Source organism: Poecilia formosa, unplaced genomic scaffold (genome assembly GCF_000485575.1).
Source record: "Poecilia formosa unplaced genomic scaffold, Poecilia_formosa-5.1.2 Scaffold2, whole genome shotgun sequence".
NCBI lineage: Eukaryota > Metazoa > Chordata > Actinopteri > Cyprinodontiformes > Poeciliidae > Poecilia > Poecilia formosa.
In genome coordinates this window covers 4399558-4423615 of record NW_006799941.1, presented here as the reverse complement: position 1 = coordinate 4423615, position 24058 = coordinate 4399558, and the positions used below count along the sequence as shown (strand labels likewise).

Sequence of the window (24058 nt, the reverse complement as noted above, 5' to 3'; positions counted from 1 at the left end):
GTGGAGTCATGTCAGGTGAGCCTGCTGGCAAGAGCCCAGGACATAAAGCTGTACGTTACAAAAGATGGAGCCCACCGCTGAGCTGGAACCACGGCAGTGACAGTTTCATGATGTAATTCTGAAATACCCAGAATGAATATCCAGTGAAACCACAATATTACACAACGTTACATTCAGTCAGAAACCAATACGGTAAAGCGTTTAACTCACTAATAATACACGGGACTTCTCAAGTTATTTTAGCAAAAAGCAGAGTAACGAGGAAAACATTTGCATATTTTTGTGGCAGTTTTTCTCAGCATTTCAGTCAGTGTTACCAGAAGCTTCTGCAAGTGCTGCTGAGAACTTGTACTCATTTAAGAACTGGACCTGTCATCATCTTTACATATTACTAAGTGAAAGTGAAGAAAAATCATCCATCAACGTCCACAATAAGCCTCTATTAGTTTCTGCTTGTGCAGAAAAAAAACAAAACAAAGTTGTCGTATGCACAGGTAAAACGTTGGTGCCAAAACCAACAAGAGGAAGACACTGCAGGGAGCTTTTTTTTTTTTTTTGTAGCGTGTCCACGTGTGAGAGTTCAGTGGCCCTCTGCAGTCGGAGATTTGGTCGGACTCTGATCTTGAGGTTTATTTAAGCTGAATTCCGTGGGCTCATCAGGACCGGGTTACAAAAATCCTCCTATAGAACTAGAAAGAATGTGCAGCGCATACAGTTCTGCATAAGGCACAAAGGCATGTCTTTGGAGGTGGGGGCAGGCATCAAAAGACAGGCAGAGGAGGGATTTCTTTTTAGAGGCTGGGGGCAAAGAATGTATTTTGGAGCTCCCACTCAATGCCAAGGCGAGACAGGGGGAGGCGTACAGTTTTGTAGTAATGGGAGTACTTACAGGGAGGGGGTGAACGTTCGGATCTTTAAAACTCTTCTCTTGCGGTGCGTCTTATCTCACCCAGATGGGAAACAACTCATTTGGTATTCACACCTCTTTAACTTTACTGGGATTTTGTAATTGGGAATTTGAAAGTGTAAAGAAAATGATTTTCGGTGTGGATATGTATTCATCCATCGTCTATACCAGCTTGTTCTTGCAAGGGGCAGGCGGACGACTGATATCCCCTCCCTCCAGTAAAATATGGTGGAGGCAGCATCATGCTGGGGGGATATTTTTCTTTGGGGATGGATGGAGATAAACATAAGAAAATCCTTGATGAAAACCTGCTAATAGCTTCACTTTCCAGCAAGACAGAAATCTTAATCTTATAGCAACAATTAAATGGTTTAGCTACAAACATATTGACGTGTAAAAGTGGCTGAGACCCAATCGAAACCTAAAATTCACAAATTTGTTCTTTTTTAATCTGACGGAGCTTCAACCATTTTGCAAAGAAGCATGAGGACAAATTTCAGTCTCTAAATTTACCAAGCTGGTAAAAATACCTGAAAAGATTTGTAGCCGTGATTGCAGTGAAAGCTGATTCAAGGTTTTGAGCCAAACATTTTAGATTTTAGTTTGCAGTAATATTGTACAAACCAAGTGTGAAGCTTTGTGTTGGTCTATCAAACAAAATCTCAATAAAAGACAATACCATGTTCAAGGTGCTGTTCTTGTTTCAAACCCTTTTTTTTGTTAATTATCTTTTCATATTTGGCATGAGGCTACATTATATAACTTTAAAAAACAGTAGTTATTATCAGGAAGAATATTTATTAGAGCAGGAGTCAGAGTGTAGATGTACTTAAATTAATCATGGAGATGTATGCATTAGCATATTATACATTTCTATACAAATTTGACTCTGAAGGACTGAAAAATCCCAGAGGACGCACCAAAAAGTTGGATTTCCAACTTGGAAAGTCAGAAATGCCTCTTCTGCTCCTCTAAAATGTGGTTAGAAATTGAACATTTCACCTCTTACACTTTTGTCTGTCCCTTTGTCATACAATTACTCCAAAACACACATAGCGACTTCTGTTAGTAAATGTGTTGTTGGAGGGATTGAATGCATTAAAACAGGTCAATATGTACTTGCAGCTTCTCCTCGTTTCAAGATGCAGCACTCAGCTCCTTCAGACTAGCCAGCAGCAATTAGCAAACACCAGATGAATCTGCATCTGCTCAGTTCATCATAGGAGCAACTTCTGAGTGAAACTCTGGTAAAAATGTTGTTAAAGGGTTAATGGGGGAACGTTGTTGTGATGACTTCCTGAAGGCGGAGTTTCAGAAAGAGCAAGAGCTTCTTAAAGAGACAGAGGCCCAATTTGAAGGCATTAAAATAGGAAGCAAAATTTCTTTTACGTTGTGTTTGATATATGCAGTATTTTTATAACAGCTGAAAGTAATGTGCCATCACATGCCACTATATGTCTTGAAAATACTGGCCCTTTAAAACGTAAGGAGTCCATAATGTAAAGCATAGCAAAAAATGTTAGCAAACACCAACATTTTCAGAATGAATTATCTCCAAGTTTAAGTGCAATAAAAGAACTTAGAGCAGATACAAAAAAAAAACAAAAACAAATTACACTGTGTTTACAGTAAACATTAACACTGTGGCATCTTAGCTATAAAACCCTGGACATAAACCTCAATTGTACGGTTTGATTAGCACAAGTAAAAATGTGCATCTCTTGCGAATGTTGAAGCGTTTGCTCAGTTCCTAGACGGCTAAGCCATCTCCATGACCTTCTTGATCCAGTCTACGTACACAGACACGCGGATGAAAATGTTGGGCTGTCCCGGGTGTCCACAGCGCCTCATGGGGATGATCACGCCCTCCAGCACCCAGCAGTCGGCGTTCTGACACGCCAGAGGGCCGCCGTAGTCTTTCTGCAGACACACAGCAACAACACTCCGGAGTCATTATTTGTCTCTGTTATGACTGAGTGTCACTGCCGAGGTGGGAAACATCTTGCAGTCACATCTTGCCAGTTCACTTACATTGGCCATATGGTGGATGTGTTTGATTTATAGGAACTTATAAATAGCTGTATGTTCTCTCCTCAAAACAGGATAAATCAACAGGGTTTTTTCTGTATGAGGGGATTTAATCTACAGCAGTTCACATGCTTTACTTCTTGTCAAAGGAACAGTTTCGTATTTAGTTTTCACATTTAGTCACTTTTTATGAAAGATTTGGAAAGCATTATTTATTAGCTTCTATTTTCTGGAGTGACATTTCTATTAGTGCTTCTTTTCTGTTATATAATTGTTTAGGGCTATTGGAGACTTTAGTAAGAATTAAAGAAGATGCTAAGAGTTTAGGTTGTCTTGTGGGCTTGGCAGTGGGCAAAGCCCAATGTTCTGTGTTATATATGCTGGTGTGTAGTAAACATAAGGTTTATTTCCTCTCCCTGCCATCCCAACAGCTCTGGGAACATATTATTACTTGACCTAAAACAGAGTTTAAGTATTTGGCTCTTTGGGCCCTTCACAGTGACTCGTAACCCACCAAAAAAAAAAAAAAAAAAAAAGAAAAAACAACAGTGCTTTTAACACCGTTCCTAAATAGAGAAGATAATTTAAAACACAAGTGTATTTTAAATGTAATTTTTGCACAGAATTTCCACAACAGATTGACAATAACGATGCAAGAAATATTAGAAAAGGAATGTTTATTTAATTAAACCACAAAATAAACTTAACATCTAGAAAATCAACCTCATGATCTCCAGGATGCTGTTTGTCCACTAAAGTTTTCAGTTGGTGACACCGGATTTCATTTAGGGGCATCAAAGTGCATGGGGTTGGATTACAAATGCATAAAATGCTTTTTATAATTTTCACTTGTAGTTAAAGTTGAAAACTTTGTTGTATTTTCTTTTCAATTAATCACTCTGCTGGTTTATCACTTTAAACCATAACAAAGTGCATTGAAGCTTTGAGGAGAAGACACTGCTACCTCTGAGCTACCACAAGGGGTCAGCTTAACGCTTGCATGATAGTCAAAAAGTGTGTTTATTGTATTTATAGTTTCCATTATTTCTGTATACATAAAGAAAACTGCATGAACTAAGAAGAAAGCAGCCATCGACAGGTTCACTGCAGACACCTACCTCACAGGCACCAACTCCAGCCTGAAAAGAGTTTGTGCACATCTCATTTTCTCGAACGCGACCTCTGAAGTATCTGTTGCATTCAGTGTTGCTGATAACCGGCACGTGTGCAACATTGAGGACAGTCTCATCTCCTGTCCCTGAAGAAACAGCGACAAGAAAACTACAGCAAGCAGTACGCTTAGAAAAGGTGCAGAAATTTTGCTCTCTCTCTCATTTGCATGCAACGTTACTTTAACCTCAAGTTTTAATCTTTTGCAGGAGGCGCATCCGTAGAGTCCAGAGTCTCTCTTACCTCTTGTCTCACCCCATCCGGCTATTTCACACTTTGTGTGCTCGGGCACTATGTAGCGCTCAGGAGGGAGGCAAATCTGAGAGACGCGCTCGTTGAACTGGGCCGGACTTGAGACAGAAAGAACGCACAGTCAAAGGAGAAACTTTGGCAGCTATTATGTGCAAGTGGTTGTGTGTGAGGATGTGTCCTGATGCACGATTATACACACTACTCCAGCTGCAGCATGACCAGCTGAGACTCAGAGGGTCCACACACAATCTTGGTGAGAGGAATGGTTTGCACGCCAGGCTCTCCTTCCTGCGGGTCCCGGAAAAGAGTTCCCATCATGGCGGAGTACCCAGGAAGGTCCACATAGCTGTCAAAAAAAAAAAAAAGAAACATGAAGACAAGCATCAAAAAAGCTGCTGCTTAAGTGTTTAAAATAAAACAATAACATCATGTCATGCATTTTTGTTTTAAATCTTTTCTGTAAATACCAAAAGGGTCGTAATGTAACCCAAGCTTATCATAAATCTCATACAGGCCGGTGCTTGTGTATAAATACAACAAATAAATGGTTATATTTTTCTGGAAAAAAAATCCTGTGTTAGAATACACTACCACAATAAAAGATTATTTAATTTTATTTTTTGCATCTGCCAATCGTCGTTTGAGTTATCTTAGGATACAAGGTCCAGCTAACGAATGCATCGAGAAAGGGACGCCATTTTTAAACCAAACTGAAGTAAAATGTTAGATTTTCTTTTCCTTTTCTGTATTTTCAAAGTTAATAATCTGACAAGAACTTAAAAAAACAAACAAAAAACAGTTGTAGTTTTCTTGTCGCTGTTTCTTCAGGGACAGGAGATGAGACCGTCCTCAACCTTTACTTTTATAAACTAAAAGTAAAGGTTGGTGTACCACACTCACTGACTAAAAAAAGGGTTTTTCTACCTGATATGTATTTATATGTTAACTAATAAATTAACCATAGTACATTGGCATTATCGCTTCAATTGAGCAATGTTCACTGTTATTATATTGTCCATTTTACATTAAATACATAAAAAATTAGCTTGCTGTGCCAGCTCCACGTTTGACGCGTAAAATCTTCCTAAATGAACTACCAGGAGGAGAAGCACTGCTTTGTGCTGATCACCCATCTGGGATTCACCAGAGATCCTCCACAGAAGTGGTTTCCTTTCCTGCACACAAAGAGGTCAGAGGTTACTCACAGCGCAACAGAGACTGTTTTGATAGTTCATCACCAAACGCCGTCAGCTGTCAGCCTGACCTGTCTCTGAGGCTCACAGTCCACGGCGAGTTCCCAGGGATTCCATTCACGATACGCAACCTGGTCGGCTGGGGACGGTCGTCTCTCTTCCCGCACTCGCTGAACTCCACCGTCTCTGCGTTCACAAAAAGAAAACAATGTGACCGCGCAAGAAAACCGCAGCGTCTTCTGAGCAGCTTTTTGTCCATGTTAATTTGCAAACTAACCTACTGTTTCTGTCAGTGGCAGTTTCTCTCCAGCTGTTTGAAAGCAACAGAAAAAAAAATTTAAAGTAATAAAAAAAGAGGATTGGATAAATGGTTTTCTTGAACTAGTTTAAACTTAACACACAAAACGCAGAGGTAAGTACCACACTGTTTAATGGCGCAGTAGTCAAACTCAGTTTTGGGGTCAGTGGTGTAGCACCAGGGCCCGTGTTGGTCCCCGTCTGGGTTACGACAATAGTTCTCCGTCAGGTTGGCATCCGGGTGCGTCCGTGGGTTTATCCTAAAAAAAATAAAAATCACACAAATGCTTTGTAGGAGGAGGTTGTCTTTTACTGCGGATTGTTTGTGTAAATGCCCCAAAGTGTCACCACACCTGGTCTGATGAGGTGTGTTCACGTTCCATTTCTGACAGGTGATGCCTTTGCGAGTTTTGCGGACGACGCCTCTGTAGTTTTTCCCATTTTCATTGTAGCAGTCTGGGAAGATAAAAAGATTATTGTCATAAGTAGAGCTGGATGATATGGCTGAACGACTTATCACAATACAGGCGTCTCGATACAGAACTTATCACGATCCAGGCGTCTCGATACAGAACTTATCACGATCCAGGCGTCTCATATTAGTTGATATTGATTATTGTTGATTTGTTTTTTTTTTTGTTTTAAATTTCTGAAATACTGCGAAACTGGTGGCATGACCTTTCAAGTTTTATTTATAGCTTTCACTCCATGCAATTGTTTATTATTTGTAAGCAGTAATGAGTGAAACCTTAAACTGCTACAAAAGTTACTCAACAGACTGTTGCACTGTTGCTAGGTAACCAAAGAACGAGTGAGTTGCCAGGCAACCAAACAGCACAGTGAGTTAGTTGATTCCATCAACCTTGCTTAGCTGGCTGCGAGAGATGGAGCATTTAAAGACTTTCATCAACCTGTATCAGACGTATTATCTGTTGATATTGATCACATGTCTATTGCAGTATATACTGTTATTGATTTATTGTTTAGCCCCAGTTATAAGTGAAATAAAATTGTCATGGAAGCGGAGGAGTGCATTGAGACCTTCACTGCATTTATTCTCAGATCATTTCTGAATCGAGGTGACGTACCCTCGGCCTCTATGTCGTCAGCGCAGCGTTTGATCTGCAGGCAGAGAACAGTCCTCATCTCTGGCACCGACGTAAAACACCAGGGAGCCTCAGAACCGTCTGGGTTACGGCAGTAGTTCTCCTCTAGACCCCTAGACGAGACGTAACCAAGAATCAGTTTAGCACACCAATGATCCTGCTAATTTAGAGAATTAGACAGCCCACCAAATTTGCACAGTGCCTGGCAAAAAGTGTTCTCACATCTTAAATATTTTCACATTTTTCCTGTTACAGTCACAGTCTGCTATATTTTATTGGGATTTTATTCATACAGTAGTACAGAATAGTGAAATAAAAAGACTGCTGGCAAAAATAAAAAATAGTGCTTGTACTTTGATCTTTTTCTTATGGTTCAACATGTCTTGCTACATTTAGTTCATCATTATTGCCTATACGGTGTTTCCATACATTTTAATCCTATTCTTCTCTTCTTTCTCTTGAATATTGGTATTTATATCCATTTTGGTTTTAGATCTTTTCAGTCCATTTCAGCCATTTCTTTGTTTTATCATTCATTTTCCCTAAATCTACCTGTTTGTGTTTTAATGCTAAAGCTAATGATGCACTTCCACCCGAACACACCATGTTCACAGCAAAACACAGTGATGGCAGCATCGTGTTGTGGAAAGAATAGTTGATGGGAAGGTTAAAAACTTGTTGTAAAGGTGGCAAAAGTAAACGATGTAACATTTCCCTTCAATGATCCACTACTTTGTGTCGATCGATCACTAAAAATCCCAATAAAGGACATTGGAGTTTGTGTTTAACCTGTGTGATCGCTTTTACAAGACACTATAACTGGAGAACAACATTTACTAAATGAAATTAAGTAAATCGTTGCTGAACAAAAAGTCTCAGGAAAACTTAAAACACGAAATGCTAATAACCTGCTAGCAAGTGTTAGCAGAGAAATAAGACTGCAAGTTATTCCCTGCAGCTGCACTTGCACTAATCCTAATATACTACCCCCGCCATTAAAATGGACGCAGTGCTTACTTGCACTCATAGATGTTTGGGATGAAGGGATGCCGATGAGGAACCTGGACGTCCCACCGCTGACAGGCGATGCCCGACGCCGTCTCGTTGACTTTGCCTCGATAGTCTTCGCCCCGGCCTCTGAAGCAGTTGGTGGTGAAGCTGGAGCGCTGCCTCTTCTCCACCAGGACTTCAGCTAAAATCAGGGAGAAGTGTTTTGAAGAAAAATTAGCTTTCGCATGGAGGACAGATGCTATCATCAGAAGAAACCTAATTTATTTAGCTGCTGGGGAAGTATTTTGTATTTTCCATGGAATGTAATGACATTTTTATAGCACAATCATGTTACCTTTAGTTGTTATAAAAAATGCAATATATGCCAAATATAACTTAAAAGGAATTTAACTTTGTGATTTAACACCTTGAAATTGGGTCTCTGTCTCTTTAAGAAATTCCTGCTCTTTTTGAAACTCCGCCTTCAGGAAGTCCTCACAACATGACTCCTCTAAAAGTGCATTCACACTGCAGCCTGAAGTGACCCAATTCCGATTTTTTGGCAATTCCGATTTTTTTGCCAGGCCGTTCACACTGCCAGTAAATGCGACCTGTATGCGTTCTGCAGTGTGAACGGGCAAACGACCTGAAAGTGTCCTGCATGCGCAGTAGAGGGCGCAATAGCGTCAGCGTTCTAAGTGTTCTGCCAACCGCCATAAAAAGAAGAAGTGCTCAGTGTTTGCAGAAGTAAACATGGAGGCTAACGGTGGAGCTTAGCTTACATATTTGAAGTTGTTGTCCGGCCGGAGCAGCATATTAACAACTTAATCCTCATATTGTCCATCATGGTTGTTGTTTTTCTTCTCGCTTGTGCTTATCAGGGCGCAGAATAGTGAGATTTGTTGAGAATCAGTGACGTTCAGTTCAGATGAATGCGACCTGGACGTTAGGTTGCATCTGAATCGGATACGTATCGGATATGGGTCACATTCGTAAAAGAATCCGACCTGTGCTGTTCACACTGCCATGAAAAGATCGGATACAGGTCGCATTATGTCAAAAAATCGGAATTGGGTCACTTCAGGCTGCAGTGTAAATGCAACCTAACAAATGCTTTTACTAGCGATTCACTGAGAAGTAACTCCTATAACGAGCTCAGCTGATTGTCCACCTGACGTTTGCTAATTGCTCCTGGCTAGTCTGAAGGAGCTGAGAGGGTGAGGGCTGCTCTGTGAGGCGGAAGTTCAGTAGCTTGGAAACTGCAGCTCTCAGGATGAATGTTGAAGGTGGATCTATGTCCATTCAAGCATTTTGCACAGCTGAATGGTTGCCATGGAGATTAAAGGCTTTCTCAAACATGCATGAATGAATCGAGCATTAAAACATGACGTAAAGCTCAAAAAAGTTGATTTTTACATAAAACTCAGTCATATTTTAGACATGTCGCTGCATAATTCAGCCTTTGGACTTGATGAAACACAGTGAATTAACACCCAGCTGGTTACATGGTTCCTCAAATTATCTCAAACGGTGGAAACTGCTAGTGTGGCCCATGTCTTTCTGAATCGCATCTTTCTGTTGTGGTTCTCATGGTTTGTCTCAACTGAAGTTTTGAATGTTCTTTCCTTTGCAATACTCTCAAGTCCACATTTATCTCCATGTTTTCTGCATTATCTTTTGCCACATTTTTCCTTCCACTCAACTTTCTGTGCTCTATCACAGCCAACTTTTTTCAGCGATTATTCAGTGATTAAAGAAGACAGCAGTCTCTCTAATGATTGGATATCTTATATTTCTGTTTAAAAGATGCAACTGTGTTGGTCTAGCTATAGGTAAAGGTCATATTAATCCAGATTGACAGAAATAAAAAAAACATTCTATGTTGCTATGAAAACAGTTACTTTTCTACCAGAGACTTTCTTTGTTGAAACTTTTAAACGTTTATTTAAACATAACCAGCGTTTCCAAATAGATTTAAAAGGACTAAAAAAGTCAATAAAAGGGAATCAAGAAAATATAAAATATACAAAGCAATTAAATAATGTAAAATAAAGTATTAAGAGAGTGGCGTGTAATGTTTTCATCAATTATCTCACCACAAGATGGCGCTCTATTCAAGCTTTTGTTGCGCCATTGATCTGATTTATCACCAGAAAAGTTCATGCTGTTCTTGACACATTACACATGCTGAATGTTGGGGAAAACATTGAACTGCTGCTTAAATAACAATTCAATAATAATAATCCTTCACATTAAATTCTATTAGTTTTCCACTGATCAGTGAAAACAAAGCAGCAGAAAAAGAACAAATAAGAAACCAAATAAATAAAAACTAATTTAATCCTTAACAAGTTGCATGAATAATAAAATAGCTTTAGGGAGTTGGCTTCAATTAACCCTCACTGAACCGAAAGAGTCAAACTTAAAATCTTTGACAAGCATCTGTTTGGTTCTGCTGAACCCGACACACCGGCACCAACCCTGAAATGTGTCATATTTAAGAAGCTAATGTGCCAAACAATAACAAGGTAATTTAATTACTGTGAATTAATAACACAACCCAGTCCCATTGTGTTTTCCAGGAATCAGTGTTTTTTCTTTCCACACTAAAGCAAATAAATAAATGAAAACACTAAACTAAACTTTATAATAAGACAGAAACCATTGCAACTAAATCCACAGTCTAATTATTAGAATAAAAAATGTTTTCCACAATGTTTACATTTTGCATTCAGTGACATAAATCTGTATTTTCAGCTTTAAACATGGAAAACATGGACAAGCTTAGGAGTTTTGTGCAGAAAAATGAATATTTTCTTACTGCATTTGCTGATGTCACAGCTCTCTCTCTCTGTTTCCGGGTCGGTGGTGTAACACCACGGCACCGGAGAGGCGTCCGGGTTACGGCAGTAATTATCATCTAAGCTCTTGTCAGGGTACCTGAAAAAGAAACACATTACATTAAAACATAATAAAATATTAAAACCAAATATTAAACAGCGATGATGAAACTGCCACCACAATTATTTGCACCTCTTGCAAAGATATATTTTATCTTACTGTCGTTTCTACACAAGATTTTATTATTTTTCTGACTGAATATATTGGTCAGTTCAGTTTAGCAGCTATTCTCTACATTTATGTGGTTTACTTTAGAAGACATGTTTTGTCTTTTCCATTTCAAACAATGTCTACAAAGAAATAGGTTTCAATTTTGTATCCTACAAAAACAGAAATGCCTGGATACATTTCTGAAGGAAGTAAAAGTTCCTCAACACTGAACATGAAACGGTAGCAGGTAGATAATCTAAAATTTGTCCAGTTTCATTTATCCTGAAAAAAGTAAATTATTTGAGCTACCAAAAGGTGCAGATGATTTAAAACAAGATTATTTCATAATGCCCCCATGTCTATGCTAATAAAAATGTTACTTTACCTTAAATTTCTACCCTGAGGTGCATTTCTTAACTACTCAAACACAGCCGAGTGTAAAACTAAACTAAACTTTAAACTTTAAAGATCATTACTTCATCTGCTGTGCGTGTATTTTACTCAGTGACATCACAAGAGGCACATGAATCAAAGGTTCAGCTAGCATAGCGTTAGCTAACACCTGGGGGATTTTTGACTGAATTTGACAGACTAATGCATTCAAGTTGCACGTGAAGGAGTTTAACCATAAATGAACCAAAGTTTTACTCTGATGACTCCCGCGCCTTGGAGGATACTGCCACTGATGATAAAGTAAAAGCCAGAGCTAAAGCTAAGGTAGTTTTTTAAACTACAGCTGGTGTTATTCTGATTCTGAAAACGCTCTAATCTACATATATCACCTTAAACAGCTACGTTATTTCCCTTTACAGTAAGAAGAACTGCAGGTAGACTGAACCCTGCTCATATTCCCAGAGCAACTTCTCTGTTCATCTGAGGATGGAACATTTTTATTTATTATCTCCTCTAGTTTGCCTGGAATTATCCATCAGCTAATAATGACACAATAATGGCTGAATATCTTCCACAATGAAATCTGGCCTTTTCACAAACTGCTTCTAGGTTTTTATTATTATTATTATTATTATTATATTGGACGATATTATTGAAATCCATGTTAAATTTTCTCCTAGCGCACAAATGTTTTGCTACGGCTATAAGGTAAATGGAAATGGAGAAATTTGATTGAAAACATGCAAAAAAGGGAGGAAAGACATTTCTGCAGAGGATTTCAAATAAGTTGCCTTCTACCTTTTGTGATGTCATCCAAGGATATTGCACATGGAAGCTTAAATTGACTGTTTATCCTGATTGAAAAATTTAAAACTGAATACCTGGAAAAATAGCAAAACCACAACATATTTCCCTATCGGTGACCAGCAGCATCTAAAGAATAGCAATGCATTGCAGCAAAGAAGCCAATCAATTTGGTAAGCTCACTAACTGCAGAGCAGCCATGCATGAACATGTACTTTTCAGGCTGGTAGATGTGTTGATGAGGGAATTGCTGATCCCATCTCTGGCACTCTTTGCCGCTCTCAGTGTGATCCACCTGGCCTCGGTAGTCTTCTCCATTGCAGGTGATGCACACCTCTGCACACACAGGCAGACATTTTTATACAAGCAATGAGAAAAACTCCTCAAAAATAAGCAAACCAGTACATCATTTGTTGCTAATAGAGTTACACTTTTAAAAAATTTGTTATAATCTATTTGTAAAACAACGTAAAAGGAATAGGAATTGATTAATTTTTCTGTTAAGGATCTGGGTTTTTTTAGGCAAATGTTTTTACAAAGATGCTGAAACTCAGAAAACTGCAGCCATGTTTTCAGTGCATATGATATTTCAACAAATCAAAAGCTCAACAGATCAACAGTGTGTTTTTTAGTTTCTCTTCCCATTGAAGTCGTACATATAACAATCTTTTTTTGCAAAAACATGATTTTTACAAAAATTATCTTTTTCTTATTCGGTGAAAATTAGTGAGAACCAGAATTTTTCTGTCAACGACTTTTTTTTTTTTTTTTTCAGGCAGATGTCTTTACAAAGATGCAAAAACTTGCACTCAAAGCTGCACCATATTTTCTGTACAACATTTCAGCTGCGCGTTCTTCGGTTCTCCATCCTGTCAGAGTCGTACCGTCTTTGCACTGTGGGATGTTGCAGCTTTCGTAGCGCCGCTCCGGGTCGGTGGTGTAGCACCACGGGCCGATCCGATCCCCATCCGGGTTCCTGCAGTAGTTCAGCTCCAGACCGTTGGTAGGCGAAGGAGTCCATCTGAGACAAACAGGGTGACGGATTGACCCACATAAAGTGTGGGTGGTGACATTCACTTTACACGCTCACGGCGGCTGGATAAACAGGACTGAGAGAGAAAAGCCGCAGCGCTCTGATGAGTCACTGCCATGTTTGTTTTAGTAAAATCTACAGAGATCTGGACGTTTCACCTGCAGTTGCACAATTTGGGTTTCCCATGAGGCTGGCACACAGTGTGGCGAAAACAACTATTCAAATGTTTAACCAGAGTAATCAGACCATCTTTATTTATGATATCTGTTTCTTTTTACATTATTTTGATGTGTCTTTTGCATGTTTATGAAGAAAACCGGGACCAGATTGCTTCTGAACTGCTTTCTTTCTCTCATCTTTTTGACGTTAACATTGGTTAGACTGGAAACTGACGGCAAAAAGAAAACAGATAATCCAACTTTTAAAAAAATTAGTTAATAAGAAGTAATTAAATCAAGTTTAACCGAGTAAATATGTTAAGTTTAAGTTGCCATATTAAACAAATGTAAATAACTTAAGTTTGACCAATTTTATTCAATTACATGCAACAAATTAAGTAAATATTTTAAGTTGTGCCAACTTAACATTAAGATTTTAGTTGTTGCCCATGTTTTGTTTTTGCAGTGCATTCTATGGAAATCATTCAGGTTTACTGTCAAGTTTTGATATTTTGCTGTAAAAAACAGATTTATGTACACTTATTTCTTAATAAATATTACAAACAGAAACAGGAATTAGATATTCTATTTTTTTTTTATTTTGTTAGTTTGAAGTTAATATTTTTCTGTTTCCTTCACAGATGTATTTAGTTTTAAGCAATCAAAGCAAAAACCGGATCTTCCAAAAATAACCATAGAGTAGAGTATCCTTTATCTGTGTTTATATATTTTTAATGTTTGAAAGAAGGTTATTTTTTGTTAAATAAATATAAGATAGGGATATATAAGGAATACAACTTGACATTTCTCAGTAAAGAACTGACTACATGACGATTTGTCATTTTTTAAATTATTTGTTTGTCACATTGGAGTTTAAAGGTATTTTAATATTTTATTCAATTCAAATATAAATTATTAATTATTTATCAAGATAACCTCAATCACAATTAATAATAATAATTAAAATAATAGTGACACCTCTAATTTTGATAATAATTAAAATAATTAATAATTAAGTTTGTCAACAAATCAAATCCTGAATGTGGTGATAATAAATCAGTTCATCTCATCTTTTGCCAAAGTTTTTTTTAATCATCTAAATCATCTTTTGGCAATAAAAACAGCAATTTTCCTTTTCTTTTTTTTCTCGTTTTTATGCAAATATCAGTTTTGGCAAAAGAAAGAAAGTGAATATTCTTGGTATCTTTAAATAAATCATTTGTAAAATCAAATTGACAGAAGGAAATATTAGAGATAAACTCTTAATAAGTGATGTCTTTAAAAAAAAAACCTCTATTCGAAGCATGTTTATGATACTTACTGACTTGCACAAGAGAAACAAATCACCTGTGATCATGAGGAAACTTTGACCACCACTGCTGGCAGGTGAGTCCACTTTTTGTGGTGAAAACTTTCCCCCGGTAGTCTTCCCCTTTACCTACAATGCACTTCCTTACATAAACTGCAAAAAACAAAAAAAAACAAAGCAGTTATGTTTAAAAAAACAAAACAAAAAAAAACTATTTCTGCAAAGCTGATTTTCACCAGTCACCTCTTCACCTTTCTTTTCATAAAGATCACAGTTGACGTTTCTCTTTACTTCTGCGTTGCTTCCGTCGGCCACCCAGGGCAGATGTTTACAGGTGCCAACTGGACGAATCTCATAGTTGAAAGCTCTGGAGATGAGAAATGTTTTTCAGTGTTTTTTACAACCAGATAAATTACTAGTTATGCATGTTTGGAGAGGGAAACTGTGAGCGATGTTATCGGGTGTGGGAGATTTAGTGTCTAGCTGCAAATCAGGGAGGAAATGTGTGCAAATAAAACATCTTTTTGTCACAAACAAAGCTATAAAAAGTAACTTTGAGGACAAAAGTATATCTCACAGACTGTTTCCCTATTTAGGAGCTTCGGCAACTGCTCAAACTTCCAACTCTGACAGATATGGATGAGGGGTCTAATGCTGAATTTGCATCATGATTATCACGATGTAACATGGGGGGGGAAAGTGTGCGTGGATAGAGTTTCTCCTCTCTTTGGGCAGCAATTAAGATGTTTAAAGTGACAGCAGGAGATAAAATTAGCCTGGAAGAGGACAGCGTTTAGTGTAGGCTGATGGCAAGACACGTTCTGCACATGCAGGCTATGTTGGCGCTTGTTTTCTGCTCACTTTTTAGAAAACCCAACTAGAAAATGCTGCAATTTTACTGGAAAATTTTACTAGAAAATGCTGCAGAAATCCAGAATATTTATGTTTAAAGTGAGCATAAAAAGAGACTGGAGAAATTTTTTAAAGAGGTTCAAATTACTGTTATTTTGTTCTGAAAAATTCCAGTGTAACTAACAAACAGGGATACGTTCATACAAATTAACCTAATTTATGAGCTTTATGAAGGTTTAGTTGGGCAGAAAAGTGCGCTTCACATCTCTGCTGACTTCATTGATATCTGAAAGCAAAACCTTTGGTTTTAATATAAATACTACTGAATATATTGACCCTTGCAAAGGTTTTCAACCACACTAAACTTCTTTTGTATTTGGTAACAACCACTGACTCTGATGTGTTTTATTGGGGATATCAGAAAGCACTGGTTGTGTTTTTCATATTATATCTGAAAATATACCAAAAAAGAAATACTATATATCTACCAGACTGAATTTTAGGCCCATTTTTCTTGTCAAAACAGCACAAGTGTAACTAAATTGAAAGGAGAGAGTCTGTGAACATAATGTTTACATTTTTGTAAAGTATTGTCAATTGGTTTTATGTTTAGACTTTGACTAGGCCATTCAACTACTACTTTGTAGTTCTGGTTTTATATTTAGGTAAAACAAACAAACAAACAAACAAACAAGTAAACAAATAAAAACTAAATCAAGCCCAGTGTAAGTCTCTTGCAGCCTCTAACAAGCTTTACTTTCCATAAATTTCCTGTAGTTAACCATATTCCCAAAGAAAACAATTCCCACAGCATGATGCAGCCGCTACCACACTGAAGACAAGGGATGGTGTGTATTCAGAGAAATGCGAAGCAATTCTTGTCTGCAGACGGTGCGGTTTCACCTGCAGTCCTGGGATTGCGAGCAGCGGCTTGCGCACTCCTCCAAGTTCAAACCCGGCAACATCTGCATCCGAGCTGCGTTCCAGGCGGTGGGTACGAGCTCCCTGCCCTCGGAGCGCTGGTAGTCGTTGAGAGAGCTGCGGAGCGCTGTTCACGTACAGCAGAACCCCAGACATAATGCAGATGTGAATGTGTTGATGCTGATAGAAACGGTCAGCAGCAGATCAGTGGCACCATCAGGAACATTCGGACATGACCCTGCACACATGCAACCTTTGGACCAAGACTCTCCTGCTGCTGTTTTGTGTATTGTGACAAAGGAGAGCTTCAGATAGCTGCATGTTTGCACTTAGCTGCTGAAACACACCTAATACTTTTGTCATTTTTCATCATATACCCAAAACAAATCAATCTTCTAACTATTTACTGGGAATTATCGATTACTTTTTCTGATTTCAATTTTCTAAATCCTACTTTCTGTCTGTGATGCAGCTTAATTTCAGCGTAAATCTGGTAAAGTGTCTCTAAAAGCAAATACATTTAAAGGTTTTAACTTAGTTTAAATTTGGGAAAACCCAGGATCTTACCAGTAGTCAATCCAGTAATCAGGAGAATACAGAGCAGAAATGGCTTCATTGTTTGCTTCTGAGGAAGATAGCACTCTTTTGTAATGATGCTATTATCAACTCTGATTTAATTACAATGAGGTGAGTCTGAATTTTGCACTTCTGACCACAAGCCCACCTCAAATAATTTTAAAAACAATAAAAACCCTTAAAGGTTCAATAAATCGTCAAAAATCTTCACAGAAAGTCAGAAAGCAGAAATCCAACAGCCCAGCGCAGAGCACTAAGCCGCTAACCAAACAGTAGCCTTAATCCCCCAAACAGCTAATCAATAAGCTTATTAATCATTAATAAGCAGTGACACATCGCCCTGTGGGCTGTAGTTGTCCAGAAAGCCGCTAGGGGGCAGTAGGGTCTTTTTTTAGCTGTGTTTTCCTTCTTCTCATTTCCCGGGGAGTTAAAGTGAAACTGCTGCTGCTTCCTTGTTCGCATCTTCTTATTTTCTCCAGATTAATCATCGCTGTTCGGGTAAGAAATGCTCACATTCTCACCGCGGTTGTCATGAAGGTGCAAATTGCGCGAACTAAATGGAAAATGAGTTAAAGTGGACTTTGATCAAACTCCGAAACTCTGCAAACTTTTTCACGGTGCAGCGATCACACATCAGCTGCAAGCAGTAGAAAGAAAAACATGTGGATGAACAATAAATGGAGACATAAAGCAGATAGACTATGTTGCTTTTTGTGTGTGAACGGCAGATTACCTGCGCGGCAGGTAATCTGCAACCTGTGATTTTATTGCCAATCCCTTATAAATCAGCAGGAAGTCACTTCATCCTATTGTTTCTCCACCGCTGTATCAGCGGGAATACTTTAGTTTTTGATGCAGTCTCAACAGGTGTTCCAACACTTATCAGAGCTTTTCTAATTTCTGCTTTGGCTCCACTGAGTCTGGAGTCTTTCTGTGCTGGAAAGTGTTGACCCATGCTCCACATCATCCATTAAATATTTCTCATTTTTACCCTACTTTTATATAGATTTGTGTCATTTTACTTTATTGCTTCTTAAAAGTATTCACTACCGTAGTTTTTTACAGCCTGTAATGGATTACAAAGCCTTTTCTTTGGCTTTGAGGCTGTAAAATCCCAGTGAGAGCTCAAAAAAATCTGCAACAATGATCCATAACACGTCGAAGTCCACCTCTGAGTTACGTAAAGCAAACAAACAGAAAAAGATTAAAGTTGCACACTGGTCTAGTCTAAGCCTTTACTAAAACGAAGCACAGATTATTGATTAAGCCATTAATTATCAAAATCTCATCAATATGGTTGAAATAAAAGCATTCTGCAGAGACGAGTGGGACAAGATGTCTCCACAGCGATGTTAAAAACAGAAATGTATCCAAGTTTAAAAATAAGGCGTGTTAAAATGTAACACGCCTTATGTTACATTTTAACATAAGGCGATGCAGGTTTGCATAGCTTTTTCCCTAATAAATAAAAGAAATCATGACTAAAAAAATGCTTTTTGCATTTACTCAGGTAAAAATCAGTTTGAAGATCTGAAACATTTAAATTTAGCAAAGCAAAAAAATAAAAGTTTGAAGGGGAAAATAATTTGTTTTCGAAAATGCTATTCAAGGTAACAATTAATCTGAGATGCTGATATGTCACTTAAATTTTAAAGAATATTTCTCACAGAAGGATTAAAGAATATGAATAAACAAATTAATCTGACTTAATGGCCGCTTATCAGTTTTAAGATGTTTTTGTTTCATCATTTTTATCCATTGAGTTTTGCTTTAGAAAGTAGCGATACCATAAATAAGTCCTCCTGGGGACAGAAAAGGTTTTTATTTTAAATCTGTACTCTGTGCTTCCAGTTCTGCACGTTTGACTGTTTCCCCATAGATTTAAATTAATCAGCCACTGGTTCTTGCAGAAAATGATGAGCTGATATTTCAACCATTCATGCAGGTGTGCTCCAGCAGAAACACTCCTCTCTTTCAGAGGGGTCAGAGTTCAGACTGTGCAACCTAAAGTTATGGGGTTTCCTGTTTAATTCGGCTGGATTTGGTTGTTCCTCTCCAGGATGTCGGCTGTAAAGATGAGCGAGGGCAGTGTGGAGGTGGAGAGCTGCAAAGCTCCACTTTTCTACAGACAGAGCGAGCCGGCCGCGGGAGAAGCAAAGATGTCGGTTCTTCTCCTTCATGGTATTCGTTTCTCATCGGAGAACTGGCTCAACATCGGCACTCTGGAGACGCTGGCCAAAGCCGGCTGCCGAGCGGTCGCCCTCGACCTGCCAGGTGCGTCCAGTGTGAACAAACATCAGATCAGTCAGTCAAAGCACTTCGGTAGTTGCTTCACAAATGCTAAAACTATTGTCATGCGGATGCATACAAATACACTGAATATAAGACAATAAAAGTTAAAGGGGCAGTATTATGTATTTTCCAGGCACATAGAGCCATTTCATCACATAATCAAATAATTGTTGTCTGCAGATTTTATTAAAAAAAAGCCAAATATGACTTGAAATCAATGTGGGTTTGTAATTTAACGCCTTGAAATTGGACCTCTGTCTGTTTTTGAGACACCACGTTCAGGAAGTCAACACAATATTGCTCCACTATTAAGCCTTTAGCAACATTTTTACCAACATTGCACTGAGAAGCAGCTCGTATAATGAGCTAGGCTAACGTGCAGCTACACCAGCTAATTGGTGCTGGCTAGTCTGGAGGAGCTGAGAGGGGGAGTTACACAGGAGGACTGCTCTGTGAGGCAGAAGTTTGGAAACTGCAGCTCTGAAGGGGAGCTGCGTCTCGGAGGCGGAGCTAGGTCCACTCAGACGTTTTGCACATCTGAATGGAGATTAAAGGATCTCTCTAACATGCATGAAAGAATCAAAACAACAGTCCATGCATGTTTTTGATGAGGGAATAACATAACATGATGGAAAGCTCAAAAAGTTGAGTTTACTTAATCTTTATTTAGAAATAGAAACAACAAAACTCAGAAAAGTAAAGGGATATCAAACCGTTTAGACCAGTGATGTACAAACATTTTCCACTGGGACGACGCTGGCACCTCAGTGGTCAACTTTACCTAATTTAAAACAAAATCATTTTATCTGTGCAGCAATAAATTTCACATGAAACAGAGTAGAAAAGACTAAATTACTATTAGTCCAAATAAGGGTTCTAGATATTTGCCTTTGCAAAAAAAACAAAAAAACAAAAACGGTTTGCATCTTGCTAACTTTTCTGGTTGAATGTTTTCTATTTTGTTGGTCTACAAAACAAATTTCAATCTCCTTTAGGAGTCTTTTCTAAGTCTACTGTGAACTTTCTTGTCCTCAGAACTCGGCCGGTCCAAGTTGGCCAAAGCGCCGGCGTCGGTGGGAGAACCGGCCCCCGCAGCGTTCCTGAAGGAAGTGTGTGAGCAGCTGAGTCTGTGCCCTGTCGTAGTGATCAGCCCGTCACTCAGTGGGATGTACTCCCTCCCTTTCCTCCTGGAGCATCAGCCTCTAATACGAGCCTACGTCCCCGTGGCGCCAATCTGCACTGAAAAATTCACAGCAGAACAGTACCGGAGCGTCAAGGTATTTATGCGAGAACGTGCAGAAAATATGGATTTTTCAAATCTAAAAAAATTTACTCTGTGTGTGCGTTTAGGTCCCGACGCTGATCGTTTACGGCGACCAGGACACTCAGCTCGGAGAGGCGTCGCTCCGTAACCTGAGCAATCTGACGAACCACAGGGTGGTGGTGATGAAGGGGGCGGGACACCCGTGTTACCTTGACGACCTAGACACCTGGCACAAAGCGCTTACCAACTTCCTGGAGACTCTGTGAGGCTCTTCGCTCACTTTCAAACAAAGAAATTCCCAACTAACACGCAAAGGACTGAAAGGAGCCAAACAAACAAATAACTCACAAGATATAAATGCACTACAAAACTACGCTTGCAAATCAAATCACTGGAAGGTTTTGATGTTTAATACATTCAGAAAGTCAGCGGCTTCTGTGACCACTAAGAAAAATGTCAGAAGTTTGATATCTCTACTTTTGCAGTTAACAGTCTGACCAAATCAATGCCCATTAATTATTTATATGAACTGCTTGAGCTTTTTTCCCCCATACTGCCCTCTTGTGGACTGCATCAGTAACTGTAGGAAAGCTTTAACACCTGAACCTGTTTGTAACTAAACAAATACCAGCATGCACGTCTATTAAAAACCATGAGAAATAAAATTAACTCATATAAAGTTTGTAATTATTTAGCTTTAGTATCTGATATATTAACAGGTTGACTGATTGATGGTTGACTGGAAAACAGACCAAACCAGGATGTAGGTTTGGTTCTGGTCATTTGATCCCAGTTTCTGTTTCCATCCTTAAATTATGTTTTATTTACTTATATGGACTCCTGATGCTGCGCTTTGCATCACACCTGAAACCGATGTAAAGAATATCTTACCAGATCAAAAGACTGGATTGTTGCTTTGTGATCCAAACTCATATTTTAGATTTAAGTAACTTTTGCATTTAATTTGGAAACTGAAGTCCCAGAGTTTGTGCCAAAAGAAGCACATCATCCAGGTTTCTGGACATCCTCTTATTTTGGGAAGCCCTCTGCTGGTTTTGGTCCACTGTAAGGAAAATACCTGGACAGTTCAGAGCCCAACATTCTCGTCTGCTGACGAGCTTTATGCAGATTTTAATTTCCTGCAGGATTTGACACCTGCCCACACTACCAAAGAGTACTGATACTTAAAACTTAATGGCTGTAGTTTGACAGCAAACATATAATTTAAAAGTTGCTTGAATTCACCTGAATAACATGATTAGGTCATAAACAACGCTCTCTCTAATTGTCTGATGCGTCTGTATCCATAAAGCCATTTATAGCTACTTAATATTTTTGTCCCAAATTTTTTGCCTGCAGACAAATAAACACACCACACAGCTAGATGAAGTGAAAAATATGAACATTATTTAATAACTGATTCTCTGTAATAAACAATTTGAAAATATTTTACAAGGAGTCACAGACACAATATTTTACAAATTTTGCCCTCTTCTTCTTTTTGTTTCATTATTTATTTATTTTTTTTCTTTTAAGCTTCATCTGTACAAAAGAATGGAGCGACATGGACCAGTGCCCAAAAGAGGAGGAGCTAAATCTTCCACGCGCACAAACATTCACGCTCACACACACGTACAATAAGTAAAACAAAAACAGAACAAAAAAAAAAAACATTTCGACGTCAGATCTCAAACTTATCAACACTGCTGTTTTCCTATATATAACTTTTTTTACGTCACTTTAACTGATTTAACTCTTTTTTTTTTCTCTAAATGTTGCTGTTTTTTCACACTCTTTGTCAAACATGGTCACATAGCACCAGACTACAGACTACAGAATCACATACGCACGTCTTCCCCACAGAGACGCACCAACACAGAGGCAGCGAGGGTCGCGGGGGGGACGCTCTTTATGAAAACATTGCTTGATGTCTTAAAGCTGATCCCTCCCTCTCATCCCCAAGCTGGTCCAATTTGATATATTTTTTCTGTTTTTTTTTTTGGTTTTTTTTGTTATTTTTGGCAAAAGGAAATCTGTCAAACCAGAGAAATCAGATGCGTGTTTCCAGTCGGGATTCACGCAAAGATGAAGCTGCAGGATTCGTCGGTGACCCTCAGTTTGACAGAACCGTGCTGCTCTGTGGAGACCCACTCCCTGAGCTCACTTCTGACATCACACACAGGGAACAGGGCTCCTACGCAATCTCGAAAAAAAGACACGAAATTATGGGATTTGATCTGAGAATTTTCTCAATCTATGATATGAAATTGAAGTAATTGTTCCATAATTTGAAGTTCTGGATTCCTGTAAAGCTACTAAACATCCCAACTATTTTCTGACTAAATATAAAGCTCTGGAAAAAATTAAGAGACCACTGAAAACGATCAGTTTCTCAGATTTTACTCTGTATATGTACTCATGTAGATGTTTCAGTAAAATGAACATTGTTCTTTTATTCTATGAACTACTGAGAACATGTCTCTGATATTCCATGCAAAATTTTACTATTTATTTAAATGAGAAATGCTCAAAATAACAAAAAAGATGCAGCTTTTTCAGACCTCAAATAATGTAAGGAAAACAAGTTCATATTAATTTAGAAACAACAACACTGATGTTTTAACTCAGGAAGAATTCAGAAATCAACATGTGGTGAAAAAACCAGGAGTGTATTTTTTCCAGAGCTGTATTTCTAAAATTGACAAAGTTTGCACCACATGTCAGTAAGAAACCAAATAATCCACACATACAAAGAAACGAACGCAAATTCATTTAGAAATTATGTGAAAAATGTATAAAGACTCAGAGAATAAACGTTGATGACTGTTCAGAAAGCAATCCTGCCCCGTGATGGTGCCAATTAATATCATTTGGTTTAAGCCTAATTCATGGTCCATCAAAAGGTTTTCCCATTACCATTACTGCACAAGAAATATCTAATCTGCATCTCTAAATCTTTAAATGTTCCAGTGCACCGCTGGATCCACAATCAAAAAGTAGAAAGAAAATTATTTCACCTTAATCCACATCATTATTGAAGAGAGATAAAACAATAAGAATGATTCACAGAGAGCTTCCAAAATACCTGGGATCAGTAGGTGGAGTGGTTTCATACAAAACATCTATCGTCTCTATTACAGTCATTGCACAAGACTCCACTGCTGAAGAAAAACTATGCATCTTAACTATTCTGCGTAGCTTTTGAAAAAGTTGATCAAATTCTTGGAGAATTGCTGGACCGACAGTGAAGTTTTGAGGAAGTAACGTCGTGGTGAGGGGTTGAGAAAAACTTTGATTAGAGGAATGGAGAAAAGATAAAACAGTAGAGGGGATGAAATTCACTTTAGCACATTTTAGCAGGCATGTCTTATACTTATTCCCTGTGCTAATTCATACTGTATGTGTGGGTCACTTGGGTTCATGTCATCTGGTGAGAACTAGTTCCAGTAAAATTACATATTT

At 38.3% G+C, this 24058-nt stretch overlaps 2 protein-coding genes across 3 annotated transcripts; one reads left to right on the top strand and one right to left on the bottom strand.

The window, feature by feature from the left end:
• Nucleotides 1–188: 188 nt before the first annotated feature.
• On the bottom strand, nt 189–17310 carry mst1 (macrophage stimulating 1). 2 transcript variants are annotated; one of them, XM_007550525.2, is made up of 19 exons: nt 17189–17310; nt 17032–17089; nt 16447–16591; nt 14943–15058; nt 14730–14844; nt 13076–13212; nt 12407–12527; nt 10765–10883; nt 7971–8145; nt 6936–7066; nt 6201–6303; nt 5971–6107; nt 5828–5860; nt 5622–5736; nt 5455–5532; nt 4557–4703; nt 4349–4455; nt 4054–4193; nt 189–2827 (listed from the first exon to the last, which is right to left on the bottom strand). In XM_007550525.2, exons 2-19 carry the CDS (start codon nt 17078–17080, stop codon nt 2666–2668), a joined length of 2130 nt encoding a protein of 709 aa, XP_007550587.1. In that variant the 5' UTR covers nt 17081–17089; nt 17189–17310; the 3' UTR covers nt 189–2665. The 2 variants fall into 2 exon arrangements, with proteins under 2 accessions (XP_007550587.1, XP_007550580.1); XM_007550518.2 differs by having other exon boundaries at nt 17032–17310.
• A 119-nt stretch (nt 17311–17429) lies between these two features.
• On the top strand, nt 17430–23571 carry abhd14b (abhydrolase domain containing 14B). Its single transcript, XM_007550507.2, has 4 exons — nt 17430–17538; nt 19100–19314; nt 20368–20609; nt 20683–23571. Exons 2-4 carry the CDS (start codon nt 19101–19103, stop codon nt 20860–20862), a joined length of 636 nt encoding a protein of 211 aa, XP_007550569.1. The 5' UTR covers nt 17430–17538; nt 19100; the 3' UTR covers nt 20863–23571.
• Nucleotides 23572–24058: the final 487 nt, after the last annotated feature.